Genomic DNA, 17,576 nt, shown 5'->3' with positions numbered 1-17,576 from the left:
TGTTGCTTCCCACTGTTGTGTGGCTTGCATTCTTCCTCATGAAGTTTATGAATATAGCTTTAATTGGCAATGCCAGGCCAATATATTTTAATTACTGCTTCAACAATATAATTAAGCATTGAATTTACGCACGGTTGCAAGCAGAGTGCCTTGCTTAGCCGAAGTAATGAACTCCGATAATAATGAACCCACTAATTGAAACAGTATGTAGCTAAGGATGTCATTAGCTGCACAATATTACCATTTCTAGTACAACAGTATTCAAATCATAAAAAAGGACAGTTTTCAGGTGCAAGATACAACAGTTCTGCGTACAATCACCAAGTTATATGGTTTAAATTTGTGCTCGAATAATGCAAGCAACTGCTGTGTAGTAACAAAATTGTTCCCAACTCAGTTTATGCACACACAGGGAAACATATCCTTAACAAGAGACCCAAAATTAAGACCTGTAGGCTGCCTGAGCTGCCAACTGCCATAAAAGTGAAGAGGTCCCATGATGAGCATTCACTCACAGGATCCCAGAGTGTTAACACAGGACAGTAAGAAGATGTACAAATAACTCTGCCTGACATAACTGGAAAGTCTAAGGCTGGGATCTTGCATTGTTTGAGACAGCCACCACATTCAGCAGGTTGGATGCACACGTTTCCATCACCAAAAGAGCAAAACATCCATTGCTAGAAATTGGCAGTGAAATTTTGGCAGAAAAACTATTTCTGCCAGACTGGAAAGATTTTTATAGCTCTGGGTATGTATTTTAATGTGCTACTAAGGTATATATTTATTTTTCTCTTTGAAACGAAAGCCAGTTTTCTTCCTGTGTTTCCATTGATTTGCTGAGCTCAGAGAAGATCCTGGCTTACAATTCATCTCTATTTCACTGCTCAGGCCTTCTGTTTTCCTGGCCATTTCTCCTCTTTTCAGCCTTCAGCAGCAGCTGTGCTGAGGCTCCTTATAGAGTTGAGATGCTCAGTCACCTAAGCACCTTTTTATATAGGCTCTGTGTGACATTATTCACCACTGGTGGTTACCTCAGCAACCTAGCTCTAGCATCATTGACATCAACAGCAGTAAAGGGAAGTTTTGGCAGAAAATACTTTGTTCATTCTCTCCCAGTGTATTTAGTAAACAGAGCTTTGTCAGTCTGTAATCCTTCACAGTGATAAAAACTTCAGTGCTTGAGTTTAAAAATTATTATAACAATGACAGTGCTACATAAGGCTCAAAGACAAATAAGAAATTATTCTGCTGCTGAAAAGTCTGAAGAAATAATAGGAAGATTATCCCAGTCTATGAAAATTATTCCTGAGTATTTGTCTTCCATGAACTGATGTCAAAATGCTGTTAACTCTTTAAGTTACTGTGGCAGTGTCAGAAAGTGGACACTTCTTGAGGTTCTCAATGCCTTTATAACAATATTTGCTGAAATACTTGGCAAATGTTACAGTAATCTTGATATATCTAGAGCAGGTCTAGACGCGGACTATAAGAATAGCTTAGCTTCTTAGAATAAATCAAAATTTATAAAGTGTAAAGTAAATTAGGATGACATGTGGACACAATTTTGTGTACTTCAGCTTATGCAGTTGCAATCTAATTAGATACTGCTTTTAGGCATCAGTTCAAAAAAAGCATGTGTCAGAAAATAACAGAACATTCAGAAAATTATGTTAACTGTTTTGCTGAACTAGTACATTCTTTTCCTCTTTTCCTAAATTAGGTGGATTATGAGAATGATACGCAAACTTGATATACTGAAGTTGTTACAAGTCACATTTTGTGCTGCATGTTATGAATGTGTGTGGTTCTAAACCTTTAATGACATATAAGTTTTTTAGCTAATTTTAGCCACATTTGTTAAATGGGTAAAGGCATTAGAGGTTATTATGCTCCTGCAAGTGTTGTGAAACATTGCAGTAGTAGCCCCACTAGGAGAGAAGCTGCAGGATGAGCTCAGAACTTGTTATGTTTCAGTTAATCCACATGGGAAAAATCACCTATAAATCCTTCAGCTGCACAGAAAGCAAACAGACAGACAAACTTCAATTGGCGATCACAGTCCGCCATGAGATGCAAATCTGTAGGGAAATCTGGCTTCATTAGTTACACTGGTCCTGGAATCACTGCTTTTTAGAAAGATTTCAGAAACAAAACAAAACACAGTTACACAGGGCAAACCTATAGATTTACCCAAAGGCTTCACTGGGATTTATAGCAATATTTTTAACAGCCAAGAAAGAAAAGCAAACAGGTTTCACAGCTGATGACATGTAAGCACTGCGCATTTCCCTTTGGTTTGCTCCTGGCCATGTGTCTATGCGTAGGCAGCTCTGGAGCAGGCAGAGGACCCTGATGCATATTATTCCTTCAAAGCTGCTGCTGTTATTTTAAAAAATGGAAGCACGGAGGGTAACTCATGCTTTGTTTTCCCTTCTGCCTGTCCTGAGGTGGAGGGGACGAAGGGATGTTTTTAGTCTTGGCACACAACTGCAGAAAAGTCAGTCTGTTACAGTCGAGCAGATTTAATATTAGTCATGAATGAGATCATGATTTGCTTACAGTAAGAGTTATTATTTATGGTACAGTGAGCCACTGCAAGAGCTTGTGGGAAGTCATGACTAATTGTATACCGTTCCATAGCTGCCAGGGATGGATGAACTCTTTCTTTCACCTAGGGCCAACACTAATAACTTAACCCATGACCTCTCCTCCTCTAATTCTCTCCTTCTTCTTCACATTTCCATCAATTTAAAGCAAAAAGCAAATTACACAAATTTCTGTGCTTTGGTACCAGTATAGAAACAATCGAACAACCAAAGGATTCACACAGATCGTTCACCTGGAACAAGGGTTGTTCAATGGACCACAGAGAAATGCATGGCTGAGGCTGGTCACTCTCAGCAGAACTGCCTGTCTGACTCAAGTGTTTGCAGGACTGTGTCTTTTGACTAAAATAAAAGAAGTGAACTGGAGGAAAAGCAGTAAGAGCTTAATTTGACCTGGTTCACACAGAAGTGAAAGTCAGGAACAACATGTTATCAGAATCAATGATTCAGATTACAATTATTTTATGACCTTTGAATTAGGTATATGTATATATACATTGGAATATATACATTAATGAAGACTTCTTAAAGATGAATGCCATCAGTTGCAATAAAAACTGCAGCATTCCTGTTGCTATTACAGTGATGTGAATGTGTGGGCTTCCAATGACACCTCACTTTGGTTCTTCTATTTCATAATATAAATGTTTTCTCAGGCTATTTTCCATATAGTTTATTAATATAGAATATATTCTTGTACATACAAAACAACACGTAATAGAAGTGGGGACAGGGTTAATTAGGGATCCTCAGTAAAACAAAGCAAAACATTAATCTCTATGAGGCACTAATAAAAATATTTATGTTTTAAATCATAAAAATGGAAAAATGAAGGATAGAATGAGATTAAATAGAGTTGGAAATGAAATTCCAAGGCCACTAGCTGAAGAAAAGGACAATAAATATGCCAGTTTGGAGTCCCGGTTTATTCAGGACTATAGAAAAATGTATGCCTCAAATGACCAGTTTCCTCTGACAAGTTTCTAAGTTCATTTTCTTTCACACCTGGTTTGCTCTTGTTCAAAGCTCTAGAGCAAATGACTGATTGTGGTCCATGGTCTCTAAGGCCATAAGTAGCTTATATCCAGTTTTCGAAACCATATCAGCTGTCTAGAGTTTTTAAGCCTAATGATAAGGCTTAAAAGTACCCTGAGTACATAGAGTACACTGCTGGCCCTCTGGAGCTGTGAGTGTTGTCCACTTGTTCAGAAACTTTGTGGCATACCTGCCTTTGAGGACTTTATAAGCTTTATATTCATTTGGAAAAGTGGTGTGTATGGGCTTATTTCCTTCTGGTTTTGAATAGGGACATCACTGGAGGCCTGCCATTGACAGACAGGGTGCACCTCAGGACAATGCTGGGAGAGAGTTTCAGGTATACTTCACCTTGCAAATTGTCCCCTCAGGTTCCCTGTCACATTATCTCATATTTTCAAGGGGAAATTAGCTGAGCTAATTGGCATCCTTCAGCAAAAATATATTCACATCCTCTTTCTTACCTTTTAACTGTGTGCACTGTTAGTGGAAAAGAGAAGTGCTTATATGTACATAATACAAAATGCTTTTCAACATGAAGTCTGCTGAGGTGTTGCGTACTGACAAAGAGAAGCTGACACATTTCATCGGATATTTCTCTCCATTCAGCCCTTAAGGAAAGTAAAATCTCATCACATTGCAATATATAAAGGTGATAGCAGAAAGAATACCAAGGGACTTCTAGAATATTATGGTTTAGGATGGGATAAATCCCTTAGGATACTATTATGCTACATCTGTTCTGCAGAGCCCATGCATCACCTATGGGAGGAGAGGTACTTAATGTGGATACACCTAAAACTAAGTCTTTGGCTTACCTTGCAATGACAAAGAGGACACAGCTGACTCCAAGGCAGGCTAGGAGAACATACATCCAAATATCAGGAGAAAGAGGGTTTAAAAAGGAGAAAACTCCAGGGTTTGTCCCATTGGGCTTCCGGTACAAGATACTGATTCCCAGTGTCATGAAGGGCTTGGAAAAATCAATTACTTTCTCTCTTACATAGGTAATAGTGAGAGGAGCAACGGCCAGATCAGCTTTCTGAAATCACAAATGGGAAAATACTCATTCTTTTTCATATTCAGCAAATGCAATAATAACCCTACTTTTTCCCCCCCAAGTATTAAAAACTAAACTAAATTTCACTATAAATTTAACATTGCTAGGGTATTATTTGGTACACAATATTCTGTTTCCTCTTTTTGCAGGCAGAGGGACATTTGTGACTTTCGTGTCACTAAGACAGGTATGACCAGGGACATGAAGCTTGGTCCTGTGCAACAGGGAAGACTGTGATCAAGGACTGCCAGAGCATCTGGGTAGGGACTATATCCACAGATCAGAGGCAGCCACTGGGCAAGGTGAGCTGGAAGCTCAGTCTTTGCAGCTCGAATTTGTAGCTGAAGGGTGGCAAGACCCATGCTAGTGCCCACTGCCCCACTGGAGATGGAGTTTTCTCCCACACACCTGCAAACTGTTGGTACAGATGTACTAATGTGACTTCCTACTCTGACAGGTGTCCATAAAGAAAGAGTAATGACTCTAAAACTAAAGCAAACATGTTTGGGCTGGGCTCATATAAAACACAACAGGTATTTTAAAAGAAGAATAAAGAGAGAAGGATTCAATCTTACATGATCTATGAGTTCTTTGACCATCCCATTCCACTCTCCTTTGTCATTCTGAGCTCCATATTTACCATCAGAAACTAGTTTGACCTCATAGATGAAGCCTAAAATATTTGACAGCTCTTTTAGTAAGTCCAGGCAATAACCCTCAAATCTGTCATTTCCATACAAGGGCTTGTCAGACTTCTTATACATAACATAGGGATCTTCCTATAGAAAAAGAGAGCAGACATGTAGCAATAGAAATTAGGTTTGTTTCAGATTATACCGGTTTCTCTAAATTATCCTAATATTTTATAATAAATTAGATGCAAACCAGTAATTCACTGTGTCCATTAAAAGCTGTTTTAGGTGTGTTAACAAATTGACTGAATCAGTTAATGATAAGCATAAGGCCCCTAATTTTCAGCAGAACAGATCATTCATAGCTCCCAGGAGCTTTAATTAAAGTAGTGCTTAGCAGCTCCAAAATCAGACCTGAGATCTGTACATTGTCTCACCCTAAGGGACAGGAAGGGATATTGAAGGAGAGAGAAGCCTAAATAACAGAAAAATAATCATAAGAGGAACCTAAAATTTTATATTTTGTGAGAAATAGATCTTTATTGGAAAAAAATGAGTAGAGCATGTATTCACGAGTGAATGGAGAATGGCATAGGTAGATTGCAAAGTACCTTGTTGCTTTTATTTTTAAAGCATTTTGGGTAGAAGACGTGGGCAAGGAGGTTTCTGCAGTTTAATGTAGCAAAAGGCCTCTGGCAATAGAAAAGGAGTGGAATGGGAGCCTTTGAGCTCTTCCCCTCCTCCTGAGGAATTAGGCAGAATAATTTAAAAAATGGCATTACTGGCCAGGCAGAAAGCACAAGGCAGAACAACTCGTGAATACCCCATTGCATATTTTCCATCTGTCATAGTAAGGACATAATCTGTCTATCTGCTGTTTGCTACTTTCTGTAAGTCCTCATCATTTCATTTTCAGTAAAAAGGAAGGGTATATAAGCACTGAAAACAAAACTGTGTGTTAATGCTTCTGGGAAGAAAAGTATGCAGGGTTCATCTCTGAAATATTGAAGTAAGCTATACAATTTTGGAAGCAGAGATTCCCAAGAGTCTTTCATTGGCAGTGGGATATTTTTGAATCAATCTTGTGGTTAGATGAATGTGTATGTCGATTGTGAGTCTAAATCAAAACAATTGCTTGAAAGCAGATAGCTTAACAAAACATTGCTTAGTGCAGAGGAAAACAGCCATGGAGTGCAGGGCGGAGGTGGCAAAGGCAACCACGGAGAGCCCTGCAATCATCAGCAATACCTGCATCCTATGGCATGGCTGTAGGTGACAATGGCACCGCTACACAGTGAGACTTACCAAAATGGTGGTGACAATAAGTGTCCGGTTAGCCAAGGAATCCGTGATGTTGGTCGATCGGTCCTTGTTGCTGTCTGTCATGTTAAGGCCACTGTATGAGTTCCAAACCCCAATCTGCACACCAGAGAGAACGTAAGTGGCTGCCTGGTTATGGCGAGCCAAAATATTTCCCTAAATGCTCACCACCTAGGAAGAATGCACTGGCTGTAGCCACCACAGAAAGAGACACCAGCAGTACGAAATGCTAGAGAAGGGAAACGGCTGTAGGTCCAAGTAAGGCAGCAACATCAAATGACTGATTTAGAAAACACAGGGAACGTACCACCCTTTCAAAAGCAGGTGGGAATGAATGAGCTGTAAGAATATAAGGCATGCCAGTACAGTGGTGTATTAGCCAATTTGCTACAAAAGTGGAACATATTGGCTTTGTTTCCTCCTAAAAAATGTCAAATGTCTATTTCTATGGTATTTTTTTGTTTAAATTTTGCAAATGGTAGAGTTGAAACATATGGCAAGACCTCTCCCTTCCAACACAACAGATTAAAAGCTTGAATAAGTATGTCAAAGCAGACTGATGGATGCACTGGCCTTTTGCTTTCATTGTGCCTTCAGCAGGTTTAGCAAAGATTATTCTGTCATTTCTTTCTACTATACATGACAGAGCTACAAAGGTGATACCATTGCACACACTGACCAATATTTGTTCAGTAAATATAAAAGGCCAAAGGCAAATTCCTTTCTAGCCTTGGAGGTAGTGAAGAATTCCATTATTTAATGCTCAATCTGAAGCCTCAAGGGAAAGATCTTCACGATTTCAGTGGATTTGGATATACACTTCATAAGGGCAGAAATTATAACCGTGTTCATTTGTTCAGGTAAATATTCACTTAACATAAGCACAGTCTGAAAGCATATTCAGGGTTTTTTTGCATTTGGTACATTTGGATTTACATATACAGCATGGCTGAGGGCTGACATGAGAGAACTCCAGGCAAGGAGCTGCCTCAGGAAATTTGGCTGGTATTGGACATTTGTGGAGGGCACCAGAAGGATGGCTTGGGGGATTGACATTGCCTATCCACAGAGGACTTCACCACGCAGCTCTGCCAGCACGTTTCAGCTCTACCCAGGAGTGATCTGCTTTCAGATCCTCCCTGCTGGGATCGCCACCAAAGCTGCCAAGTAAGTCTGAGACAAAACCCACTTATTCTCTATACTGGAGGTCTCTATCTGCTGTCAGATGCTCAGTCATTTCAGACACAGGCTGGACTCTTTTTCTTTGGTTGTTAGCTGAGGCAGAGATGGCACTGCCTTTGTACCAAACCCAGCAGATTAGTCTGTGCATGCTGACTGTGGATGTGGAGTAATAACAGTATCATTTCAAACAAATTTTAGGTTTGTGTCCCTGGATGCCATTGCTTTCTTCTTGCAGATTTTTTTTTGTCGTGCCATTTCTAAAAATTATTTTTTCAAGCATTTATCAGTCATTCTCTTTGTTTCCAAAACTAGATCATGTTGGGAAACTGATCTAGAAAGTACACTGGATGTTGGGCATTATGATAGTGAGTGCCAAGAATGTAGTAAATAACCAGTGTCCTTGAATTTGCACCAGGTTGGCTGAGTTAATCAAAAGCCATTCTGCTCGTTGTTACTGACTTGATATGCTTTTATTGGCTGGCAGCAGGGAAGAGGAGAACAACCATAAAGAGCATGGAGCAACACAGTCACAGTGCATACAAAATACACCAGGATACCACTCTAGGTCTGGGTAAAAGAATAACACCACAGGTCAACCTTGATTAGAGTGATGGAGGAGGTTGGAGGGTCACTGGAAGAATGAGGTCAAGGTAGTACATTGCTATGGTGAATCCAGGGGAGTTATTGCAGTTTAGTGACAAGTTTGAGAGGTGTCATACGCCCTTCTCAGCAGGCCTGTGCTTTGAACCAATTGTAATTTGGTTTAAATCAATTCAGCGTAACACAAAATGCCAAGAGTCAAAAGTGAGATTGGTCCAACAGCGTTCTGCATGTCAGGTAGGATGATCTATTCACCAGTAATGAGGGAAATGGCAGCCTTAGCCTTATTCACTGAAGATTAAAACAAGATTATTAAGTATGTGTTTTATAAGAACACACGAAGAATACTATAGGTTGTTTTACACTGGTCTACTCTGTAGCATTAAAATCCCTTCCAAAACACCAAACCAAAATCTTTTTTAACTGTGTATATAGGAGGGGTGGGAAATCATGAGATCTGTGTGAAATACGTACAAAATATAATTCTAAGGATTATAAGAAATTTTTATCTTGTGACTGCAGAACACTTTAAGCATGATTAATGTGGTTGTTATCTTCTTACAGAATGGCAATTGTGGGTTGTACCTCCAGCGGGGAGCAGCAAATGGAGCTTGTCTCTGACTCCCACTTTGGTGCCTTTTCCACTAGGCAGAGGAACCTCACATTAAAAAAGGGATGAGATTCCTGGGGTAATTTAGATCCTTTATAAACAGGCTTAGTTCCAATTTCCATATGTTAGTGAATGACAGCACCCACTTAATCATCTGTATTATTTTCTGTAAGAAGCTAATAACACACTTGTCAAAATTTTGAGTCAACAATGCTTGAACATTGCCTGCATAGTGCATATTTTGTGGGAGGCAAAAAACCTCCCAATCCTGCATGTTAGAACAGTCCTTGCTGCTGATGCCAATACACATTCAAAATTGTGTAAATTTACCATTCATGGTAAATTTTAGGTGAACTGGGAAGGGTAACAGCTGAGAAAAGAGCTGCTTTTGCTGTAACCAGGTGGCTCCAGTCAGAGAGGAAAATCACAGCTCCCAAAAAATAAAATAATAATTACAAAAATATTTTGGTGAAAAAAGCTGAATGCTGTCAAAGTCTTACTATTTGGAATTACAGTGTCTCAAGTTGGGGTGAAACTTATTCTACCAGAAAAAATTCATACTCTCTGGTAGACGGTTGTCTCTAAACTGCAATATAAGTCACTTTCAAAACCCAAAGGATGAGTCTTAAGACCCAGCCCAAAGGTTTTTTGCATCACCTGTCTGTGTACAAACCTTCTTCCACACTTTATATAAATGATTAGAAACCTCGCCAGCAGCCTTTGTACAGAGAAAAATAAACAGAGTGCTTCATTAAAAATGAAAAGAGAATCAGTCTGGAGAGCTGTGTGGGAGTAATTACATTTAAAGCCTCAATTAACCCATCAGCAATTATCGTTCAGAGTCAAGACAGTGTACACAGAGCAAGGGACAATGCTGTCTCCAGCTGACACGAGCTGGTGGCAATACCTGTGTTAGGGACTTTTTAGACACTCAGAGCAGCCACCTCCTAGGTGGCGGTGGAAGGAGCTTGGTGCTGCCCATTGAGAGCCCATGTTTGCTGGCTGAGTGAGAGCCGGGGCAAGGGAAATAGAACTAATCTAATCTGAAAAATATGACGGATTTTTAACATGTCAATTCTTGTTGAGGTTATCTATTCAAGCACCTTCTTTCCTCTCTCCCTCATGTCACATTTAATAAAAGCAGTACATGTAAGATCATAGAATCATAGATAAGACTAGGGTTTACCTCTCTATACGAGTTTACCACACCAAGTTGCAGTGGTGAGAACTGAAGGTAATGTCCACTTAAAATAATTATTTTCATTCATATAATTATTGCCAGTCCCAAATTCCTGTCCCACACCTCAAAATGTAAGGTACACATTGTAAAATAATAAATCAATCTTAGTGGCTCTGTTTTCACTTTGACTTAAATAATCTTGGAAAATGTGGCTTTTACCCCAAGCACAGGAGTCTTAAGCTGAGGAGAATGAATTTTCCTATGCCCCTGTCAAATTAGCTTTTTGTCATTGTTTTACAAAAGATGTAGTTACCTTTTCTGTTCCTTCCTCCTTGAGGCTAATAATGTCCAAATCAAAATCCTTCCGTAAGCCATCCGTTTTGTTGAAGGTTATGCGCCCTGTCAGGCCATCCCACCGTGCCTGTGTGAACACAAAACCACTCTTCCCTGTAACAATTAGTAGGAACAATGAAGCCATGACAAAACTGCATTTTAAATTAACTGTATTATGGGATCACTTCCAAATATTTTTTTTAAACACTTTCCTCAACTTCTTTTGTTTTAGTTTCTCCTCAGTATGCTTTGCATTTTACAATCAGACACAACTTTGTGACATTTTATATACATTGACTTACATATGTCTAGTACTGTATAAGAAAGATATACTGAAAAGGGAGAAAGACGGAATAAAGTGTGTCCTATACATGCCCAAAGACAGGACAGTTTTGCACTTCATAAAAATTCACTAAGAAATTAAAAAATAAGTCTGCTTTGTCCAAGCTTTGGGTCTGATCCTTGGAGTACAACAGCCTAAATTCACCAGCTTGGCTGGAGTGACCCTTTTTACCCAGGCCAAGACCTTTTAAGTTCTTCATGATGAATGGGTAACAGATGGCAATCAGTGCTGAATGGGAGTCCCCAGAAGATCCTTAATGAAGGAAGGTATCTAACCATTCCAAATTACCAAAACTTTCACAAAGCTTTGGTTGTGTATTCCTTAGTCTCATGTGATAGATACTGCCCCTGCTACTCAGCGTCCAGAAATCCAGATTTTTCCAGGAAGAGATAAATGAAGAAGGGCTTTTGTCATTCTGGCTTAATTTCTTGGACAGGTTGTGGTTGAACATCCCCCACCAGCATTGGACTCCTAATGTCCTCAACTTTGCTGAACTGTTTCATTAAACCCTGTTCAGTTTTCATCCCCAAGGAAGAAGACACACATAAGCAAACAAGGTATATCATTCCTAACAAGAGCACTACAACTGCCTGTGCTCACAGGAGTTGATGGCAGGATGATGACAGCTATAAAGCAGGCTTTCAGGAAAAAATCATGCAATCACAGAGACCTAAATAACAACTTTGTAGTGTAAGGTACACATAAATCTTACATATATGTAAGTAAGTACAGCATATGAGTTGCATATGATCAGTTTTGGTCCAGGCAGCATTTCATTGTTCTATCATCACTAAGTGAAATCACATTTTCCTGGATTTATTCATTAGCATAAGGAGTAAGTTAAAGTGGTGGACTTTGTACATCAGTCTGTATAGCAATGATGATTCCCTGTGTTGGGGAAAGCTTCTTCGGTGCAGCAGGATCAATGTCCATAACTTTCTCCCAGCATACTCACTTTCTTTTAAACGAGATCTCTCTCATATACACCCCATTTTGTCCCTCAAACTGAAGCTTATCTATGTAAAGTATTTGATGGATTTCAAACTGCAGACAAAATACAAGAAAAGTTGATGATAAATAGTGGCATATTTTTTTTTCATGTGCATAAGCATATAATTCTCTAATTACAAGCTTTTCTACTGTGCATTGTTATTTGCTTCATTTAATTTGCTGTAGATAGATGACATAAGGAAAGCTGCATTAAAAATCAGCAGATTTACAGAATGGTGTTTCCTGTTAAATCTAAATTCTAAACTCTGAATCTGCAGGATTAACTCGTAGATGCTGGGGTGTTACCACTTTGTGTCTCAGAAAAATCTGCTGCATCTAGAATTTTGTGGAAATACAGCAGGACCTTGAAGCATGCTTAAATAAAATAGGAATGGAAAAGCACAAATACATCAAACTTAGTATGAGACTTTCCATCTTAACAATGCAGGGACGTATGGAAATCTCAGCTGTAAACAGTGAAACACTTGTGAGTTTGTATGCTGATATAATTAAGATAGCGGGACACACACAGACATAAAAATGCATTTCATTATAGAATATCTATTTCCTAGTCTGTCTCTACATGACCCCCATCTCTTATTCATAAAGATGCAACATTTTTTAAAATATGATCTTTAGAGATCAATTTCTCCTCAGAGAGTAATTTGCTTCTGTGAAATGCTCACATTTATTGATTTCATATCAGATGCTCAGTTTCTTTGCTAACATGATACAATCTTGAATAAAGGAACCAATATGTTATTTTTGATATTATATCAGGAGACTTCATCTCCATTCTTGTACACGTGTACATGTACATATACAGCTTGTACATGTACATATGTATATGTGAATGTATATGTACATGTACAAGATGCACGTGGTGAAGTGCTAGCTCACTTTTGAAAACAGGTATTGGTGCTTCTACCCCCATACTAAAAAAAAAGGGAAGGAAAAGATGTTACAAGCTCCATAGGTGTACGCTTAAATTTCAAGGTAGCAGAGAAGTGCATACAGCCTTTGTTTAACTCAAGTCTCATTTAGACCATTAAATAGTGATCCAAATGTGACTTAAATTATAAGCAGGAGTCAGGCAGTGTACCTCAGAAGAGGTAAGTGTTGATGGGATTTTTCAGACCCCAATTGTGAGGTACACGCTTCAAACACCATTTGGATTCTAAATTTAATTTCTGATTTTATTTTTTTAAATCCATTCTAAATAAAAATAAAACATTTGGGCTTGAGTCCAGGGAACATTATTTTGTTTCTGACCTCAAGACAATTGTGGTGCCTCCGTGTACAACACATTCGAACAGACAGATGATATTTCTTTCCTGATCAGAAACAAAAGTTTTCCTTAAAAAAAACCAGAGCAATGGGCTAGCAACCTTCCATTCATCCCAGACCTCCTGAAGTCTATGGTAAACTTCCAAGCTTTTAATTCGAGTTCTAAAGCAAAACTACCTGCTGCATGCAGTCAGTGAAATGTATCATCGCTCCAAAATCATAGCCACATAGCATCACTTCTAGATGCTTGTCAGGTAAATAAAGGATGTGAGTGCCTATTAGGCACCGTGCTCAGGCAAACAGAATAGGCAGCAGTTGCACAGTTCTCAAATGCAATTAATAAACAGAAATGAAGCAGAACTTTCTGAATAGTCAGAAACCACACAACTGTTTAACACAGCAATGAGATTTCATGCTTTCATACATAAAATTTATAGCAATTTTAATGTTTCTAGTGACACTCATGTTAAATGTTACAGGATATAATAAAAGTTGAATCAGAACCTAACAATGTAATTCATCAAAAGAAATAGCTTTTTTGCACTCTGCCCTGCTTTAAGATTAGAGGAACTAAAAGCACAATTTGAAGGTCTTAGGGAGATAAAGTATTTTCAATTTTGTTTGTATAATTTCGAGTAGAGCTTGCAGCTTAATTAAAAAATGTGAATTTCAGTGGCTTCTGTTTGTAATGCCTTAGATCTTATTTATGGAAGGTTTCAGGCTGCCTCTGACAACAGAACTGAGACAAAATGCTGTTCTTTGGGATTCTGATTAGCAGCAATATGGCAACGCAGTGTTTGAGTTTCAAAATAAGGCCTCACATTTTCAATACAGTATTGTATCAGATGTAAACATTTGATGACTTTCTCCTGTTTATTAAACAAGATGGAGAATTAACCCGATATGCTGGTTTCAACTGGTAGTTGAGAAGCAAACCATACAGGAGCAGTAGGTATTCATGCTCTTTCTTACTAAGATTGAACAAATTCCAGATAAGTCTTCAGTCATCTCTGAAGGCTATCAGGTACCTGATATGGCAAAAAATGGAAAAAAAATCCAAATCAATCTAATTAAAACTGTGACATTTTTAAAGCTAAATTAATTTGACATTTTAAATTATTTTTTTAATTAAAATTTAAATTAAAAATTTTTAATTAATTTTTTTAAATTAAAAAATAAATTAAAAAAATAAAAAATGAATATTCTGTATAAACTGCAATCTGAAATCTGGTGTTAAGTGTTCAAATTACAATATTGATTTCTATATCAATGGACAATTATAACAACTGGAAAACAAAGCTAACTCAGCTTCCAAAGGCAAACACTCCAGAAGCTTGCTATCAATTCACATCACCATCATATGGTCTTTATATCAATTTCCACTTCCCCATCTTGAATCAATTACTATGGCAGCCTTAATTTCAGCCAAAGCCAATCAACAGTTCAATCACAGAATTAATTAGTTCAGCTGCTACCAGACTCACCAAGGTAAAACTACAGGTACATTTAATATTCTGTTTCTTTTGTTTCTACTGGACCTCACTTACATTTCCAGATTTGTATTAGCAACGTACAACTAGATCAAGAAGTCATAATGCCAGTGTATTTAATGCATTGAATAAGTATTCAGCTTTACGATACAGCCTTAATGAGATAGAGCCAATTTTGTAGATACTGTATTGCACTATTGCACACAAAAGTGTCAATCTTTCCCAGACAAATTGATTTGGGTTTTATTATGTATTTATTTTTTCTTACTCAATATAAGTATATCCATATATTCTAGTTCACCATTTCTTTGCCTATGGCATGTTTTCTCCCTCTACATCGTGTTGCAGTGATAGATACTGCATAGTTGTGTTTGAGATTAGAAAGCTTTAAATTTTTCAAGGTCTTTTTTAAAATGTTCAAAGTGCCCTGGCAAGACAAGAATGCAAAACCATAATCTTATTTTAACTTCTTAAACGATTACGTTTAATAATGTTTCATAATGTATAGACGTTTCCACTCCTCTATTCATATTCCACTTATTTCAATAAACTGTGAAATAAGTTTTTCTGAACCTGTTCTTTAGTCCTCTACTTGTATCATGTATATCAAGTGATCTCTTTAGAGTTTCAAATTCAAGTTTTAACCTTTTCTTGTTCTCACTGTTCAAAAATTAAGACACCCCCCCCCACTTTAAATGTATATCCAGACTTAATATTAGAAGAAAACAAATATGTACCAGCAAATGCAAGTAAAACTGTGACTATATCACTTACAAAATATGTGTACATATTGAATCTGCTTTAAGTGGTGTAATGAGAAACTGTCCTAACTCCTAACAAATTTTTAAAGTGTATAGAGCTGATATAAAACTTCTCATTGAAAAGCCAAGCTGTAATTTTAGCACAGTATTGTGACAGAAAATGAACTGTTCTGTGGTTCAGTTCCAAAACCCTGCACAAAACCACATTCAAGAATGACTTTGTGCAGAATATTCAGACACTTTGCATCTGCTACTGAAGCTTGAATGCTTGTTTAATATGGAAGTATCATAAATTGATGATAAAGAACATCTTATGTGAAGAGTATTCTTGGATATAAGTGTAATGCTAAAAAAGCCTTACAAATGCATCTGGGCACACAAAAACACCCTACTGTGATTGACTTGAGAAATTCCCAAATTAGACAATGGGCCATATTTAGATAATTATTTTGTAAAGCAGTCACTATATTTTTTATTTCTCTCTCTTTTTGTTTGTTTTTTTTTCTTTCTCTTGCTGTTTATGTGTGACATGAACACTTTCAAACTTTATCCTAAAGGCATGCAGTCAGCAGAGTTTTTCTACAGCTTTAATGGGAGCCTGGAACGGAAAACAGCTGGATTCTTCAGTATGAGAGGAGTACTTTCATAAGCTAGAGCGAAAGCTAATTGAAGATAAGAATATTCTTGGTTTGTCAATAGGGTTATGTTGACCTATGGTAGGTTGCTTTCCCAAGCATGTTAAAGGTAACTTCCAAAGGCTAGTAACTGGACAGATTTTTTTTTTGTTTTCTCTTTTTTATGATGGATATATAAGAAAAGTGTATTTGTATTTTCAATTCTTGGTATTATAATCTGTTAATTTTATCAGAAGTTACTAGGCAAAATTGAACATTAGTTATTGATTTAAAATACATTTCTAATTATCCAACGTTGTGAAGCAAAAGGTATTAATTTATACCACCACCATGCTGTTCTTTTTCTTTCCTTTTTTTTTTTATGATTATGAATGAAACAATAGAAAAGAATGATTGTTAATCGTTTGACCTGGAATTCAGAAAGCATTAGTATTCAAGTCTCCAAATTATGTTTGCTCACTCACCATTGCACGGTGACAGAGACATGCTAATATCATAGTCTTTTTGGACCTATATATCCTCTAAAAAGAATGCATTATATGTTTGGACTGAGATTAGGAAAATGATTCTGCTTCTGTGATGGTCTACCAAAAAGAGCAATTTGAAAGAAAACCAGTCTTGTCCTGAAGAGATACTTTACATCATAATTTCTTTAAGCCAGCATCTCACTAGAGCATTTTACTTCAGCTAAAGAGTAGCAAACCAGAGTAAATACAGCAAAGTGACTTCTGCATGTGCTACTGTCTCCATACCACTTCAAGTAAAGCATTCCTTAGCTTCTAAGAAAAGGTGGCAGATGTATATATATATGGGGGTCTCAAATGGCATATCAGAGTAGTGTATCAGAGTGCAGACCTGTTCTGTCTAGTCATCATTACCTGCTTATAAGAAAGGTGAATATCTACTTTAGTTTTGTACTGGTAATCCAAAAAAATTTCTAACGAGGGCTGTGGTGCTAGCTGACATCCAAATGCAAAGGTGGGCGATGATGTCTCCTCCATTGCATCTTAGACTTATTAACAGAACAGAACTCCGATGGTTACAGAATTATTGACAATGATTAACATACATACAGAGAGGAGCTCAATTGCTTTGCTTGATGGCAAGGGACAAGATAGTGAATGAGCTCTTTTTCTCATTTTTATTTTTTTTTCTCCCCTCCAAACTTTAGCTTCTTGATTAGAAAATCAGATATCTGAAAAAATTATAAAGCATAGGCATATGTAAAGCTGCTCTGGCCACATGCTCAGAATATAACAGATCGCTTTTCCACACTAAAATCTTCCAACACCATAAATAACAATCCCAGTATATACTAACCAAAATGTCAATGGTCAAGGAAGTTTAATTTTCCTTTGGTTTTCTTTCATTTTGAAAGAGCAAGCTCCTGCTTTACTAGAATTGCAGAGACATTTGATAGATTTAAGCTTCTAGTTACAGTGAAAAATATAATGTAGTATGAGCCACACATCAACTTATCAGCTCTTACAGTTAATCCTCTTATTAAAA

The 17,576-nt window shown here is 37.5% G+C and overlaps 1 protein-coding gene across 3 annotated transcripts in view; it reads right to left on the bottom strand.

Moving 5' to 3' along the window:
• GRIK1 (glutamate ionotropic receptor kainate type subunit 1) overlaps positions 1 to 17,576 on the bottom strand; it is a 168,532-nt gene that overhangs the window by 25,341 nt on the left and 125,615 nt on the right. For all 3 annotated transcript variants that reach the window (XM_057410183.1, XM_057410186.1, XM_057410185.1), the window contains exons 8-11: positions 10,542 to 10,649; positions 6,642 to 6,755; positions 5,280 to 5,483; positions 4,463 to 4,686 (exon numbers count right to left, since the gene is read on the bottom strand). In XM_057410183.1, the coding sequence (XP_057266166.1) occupies positions 4,463 to 4,686; positions 5,280 to 5,483; positions 6,642 to 6,755; positions 10,542 to 10,649 (650 nt within the window). The remainder of the gene's footprint in view (positions 1 to 4,462; positions 4,687 to 5,279; positions 5,484 to 6,641; positions 6,756 to 10,541; positions 10,650 to 17,576) is intronic.

Source organism: Pezoporus wallicus, unplaced genomic scaffold (genome assembly GCF_028554395.1).
Source record: "Pezoporus wallicus isolate ANWC-B61680 ecotype Strahan unplaced genomic scaffold, APGP_CSIRO_Pwel_v1 contig_7011, whole genome shotgun sequence".
Lineage (NCBI taxonomy): Eukaryota > Metazoa > Chordata > Aves > Psittaciformes > Psittacidae > Pezoporus > Pezoporus wallicus.
The sequence above is the reverse complement of the archived record's forward strand: the minus strand, read 5'-3'. Positions and strand labels throughout refer to the sequence as shown.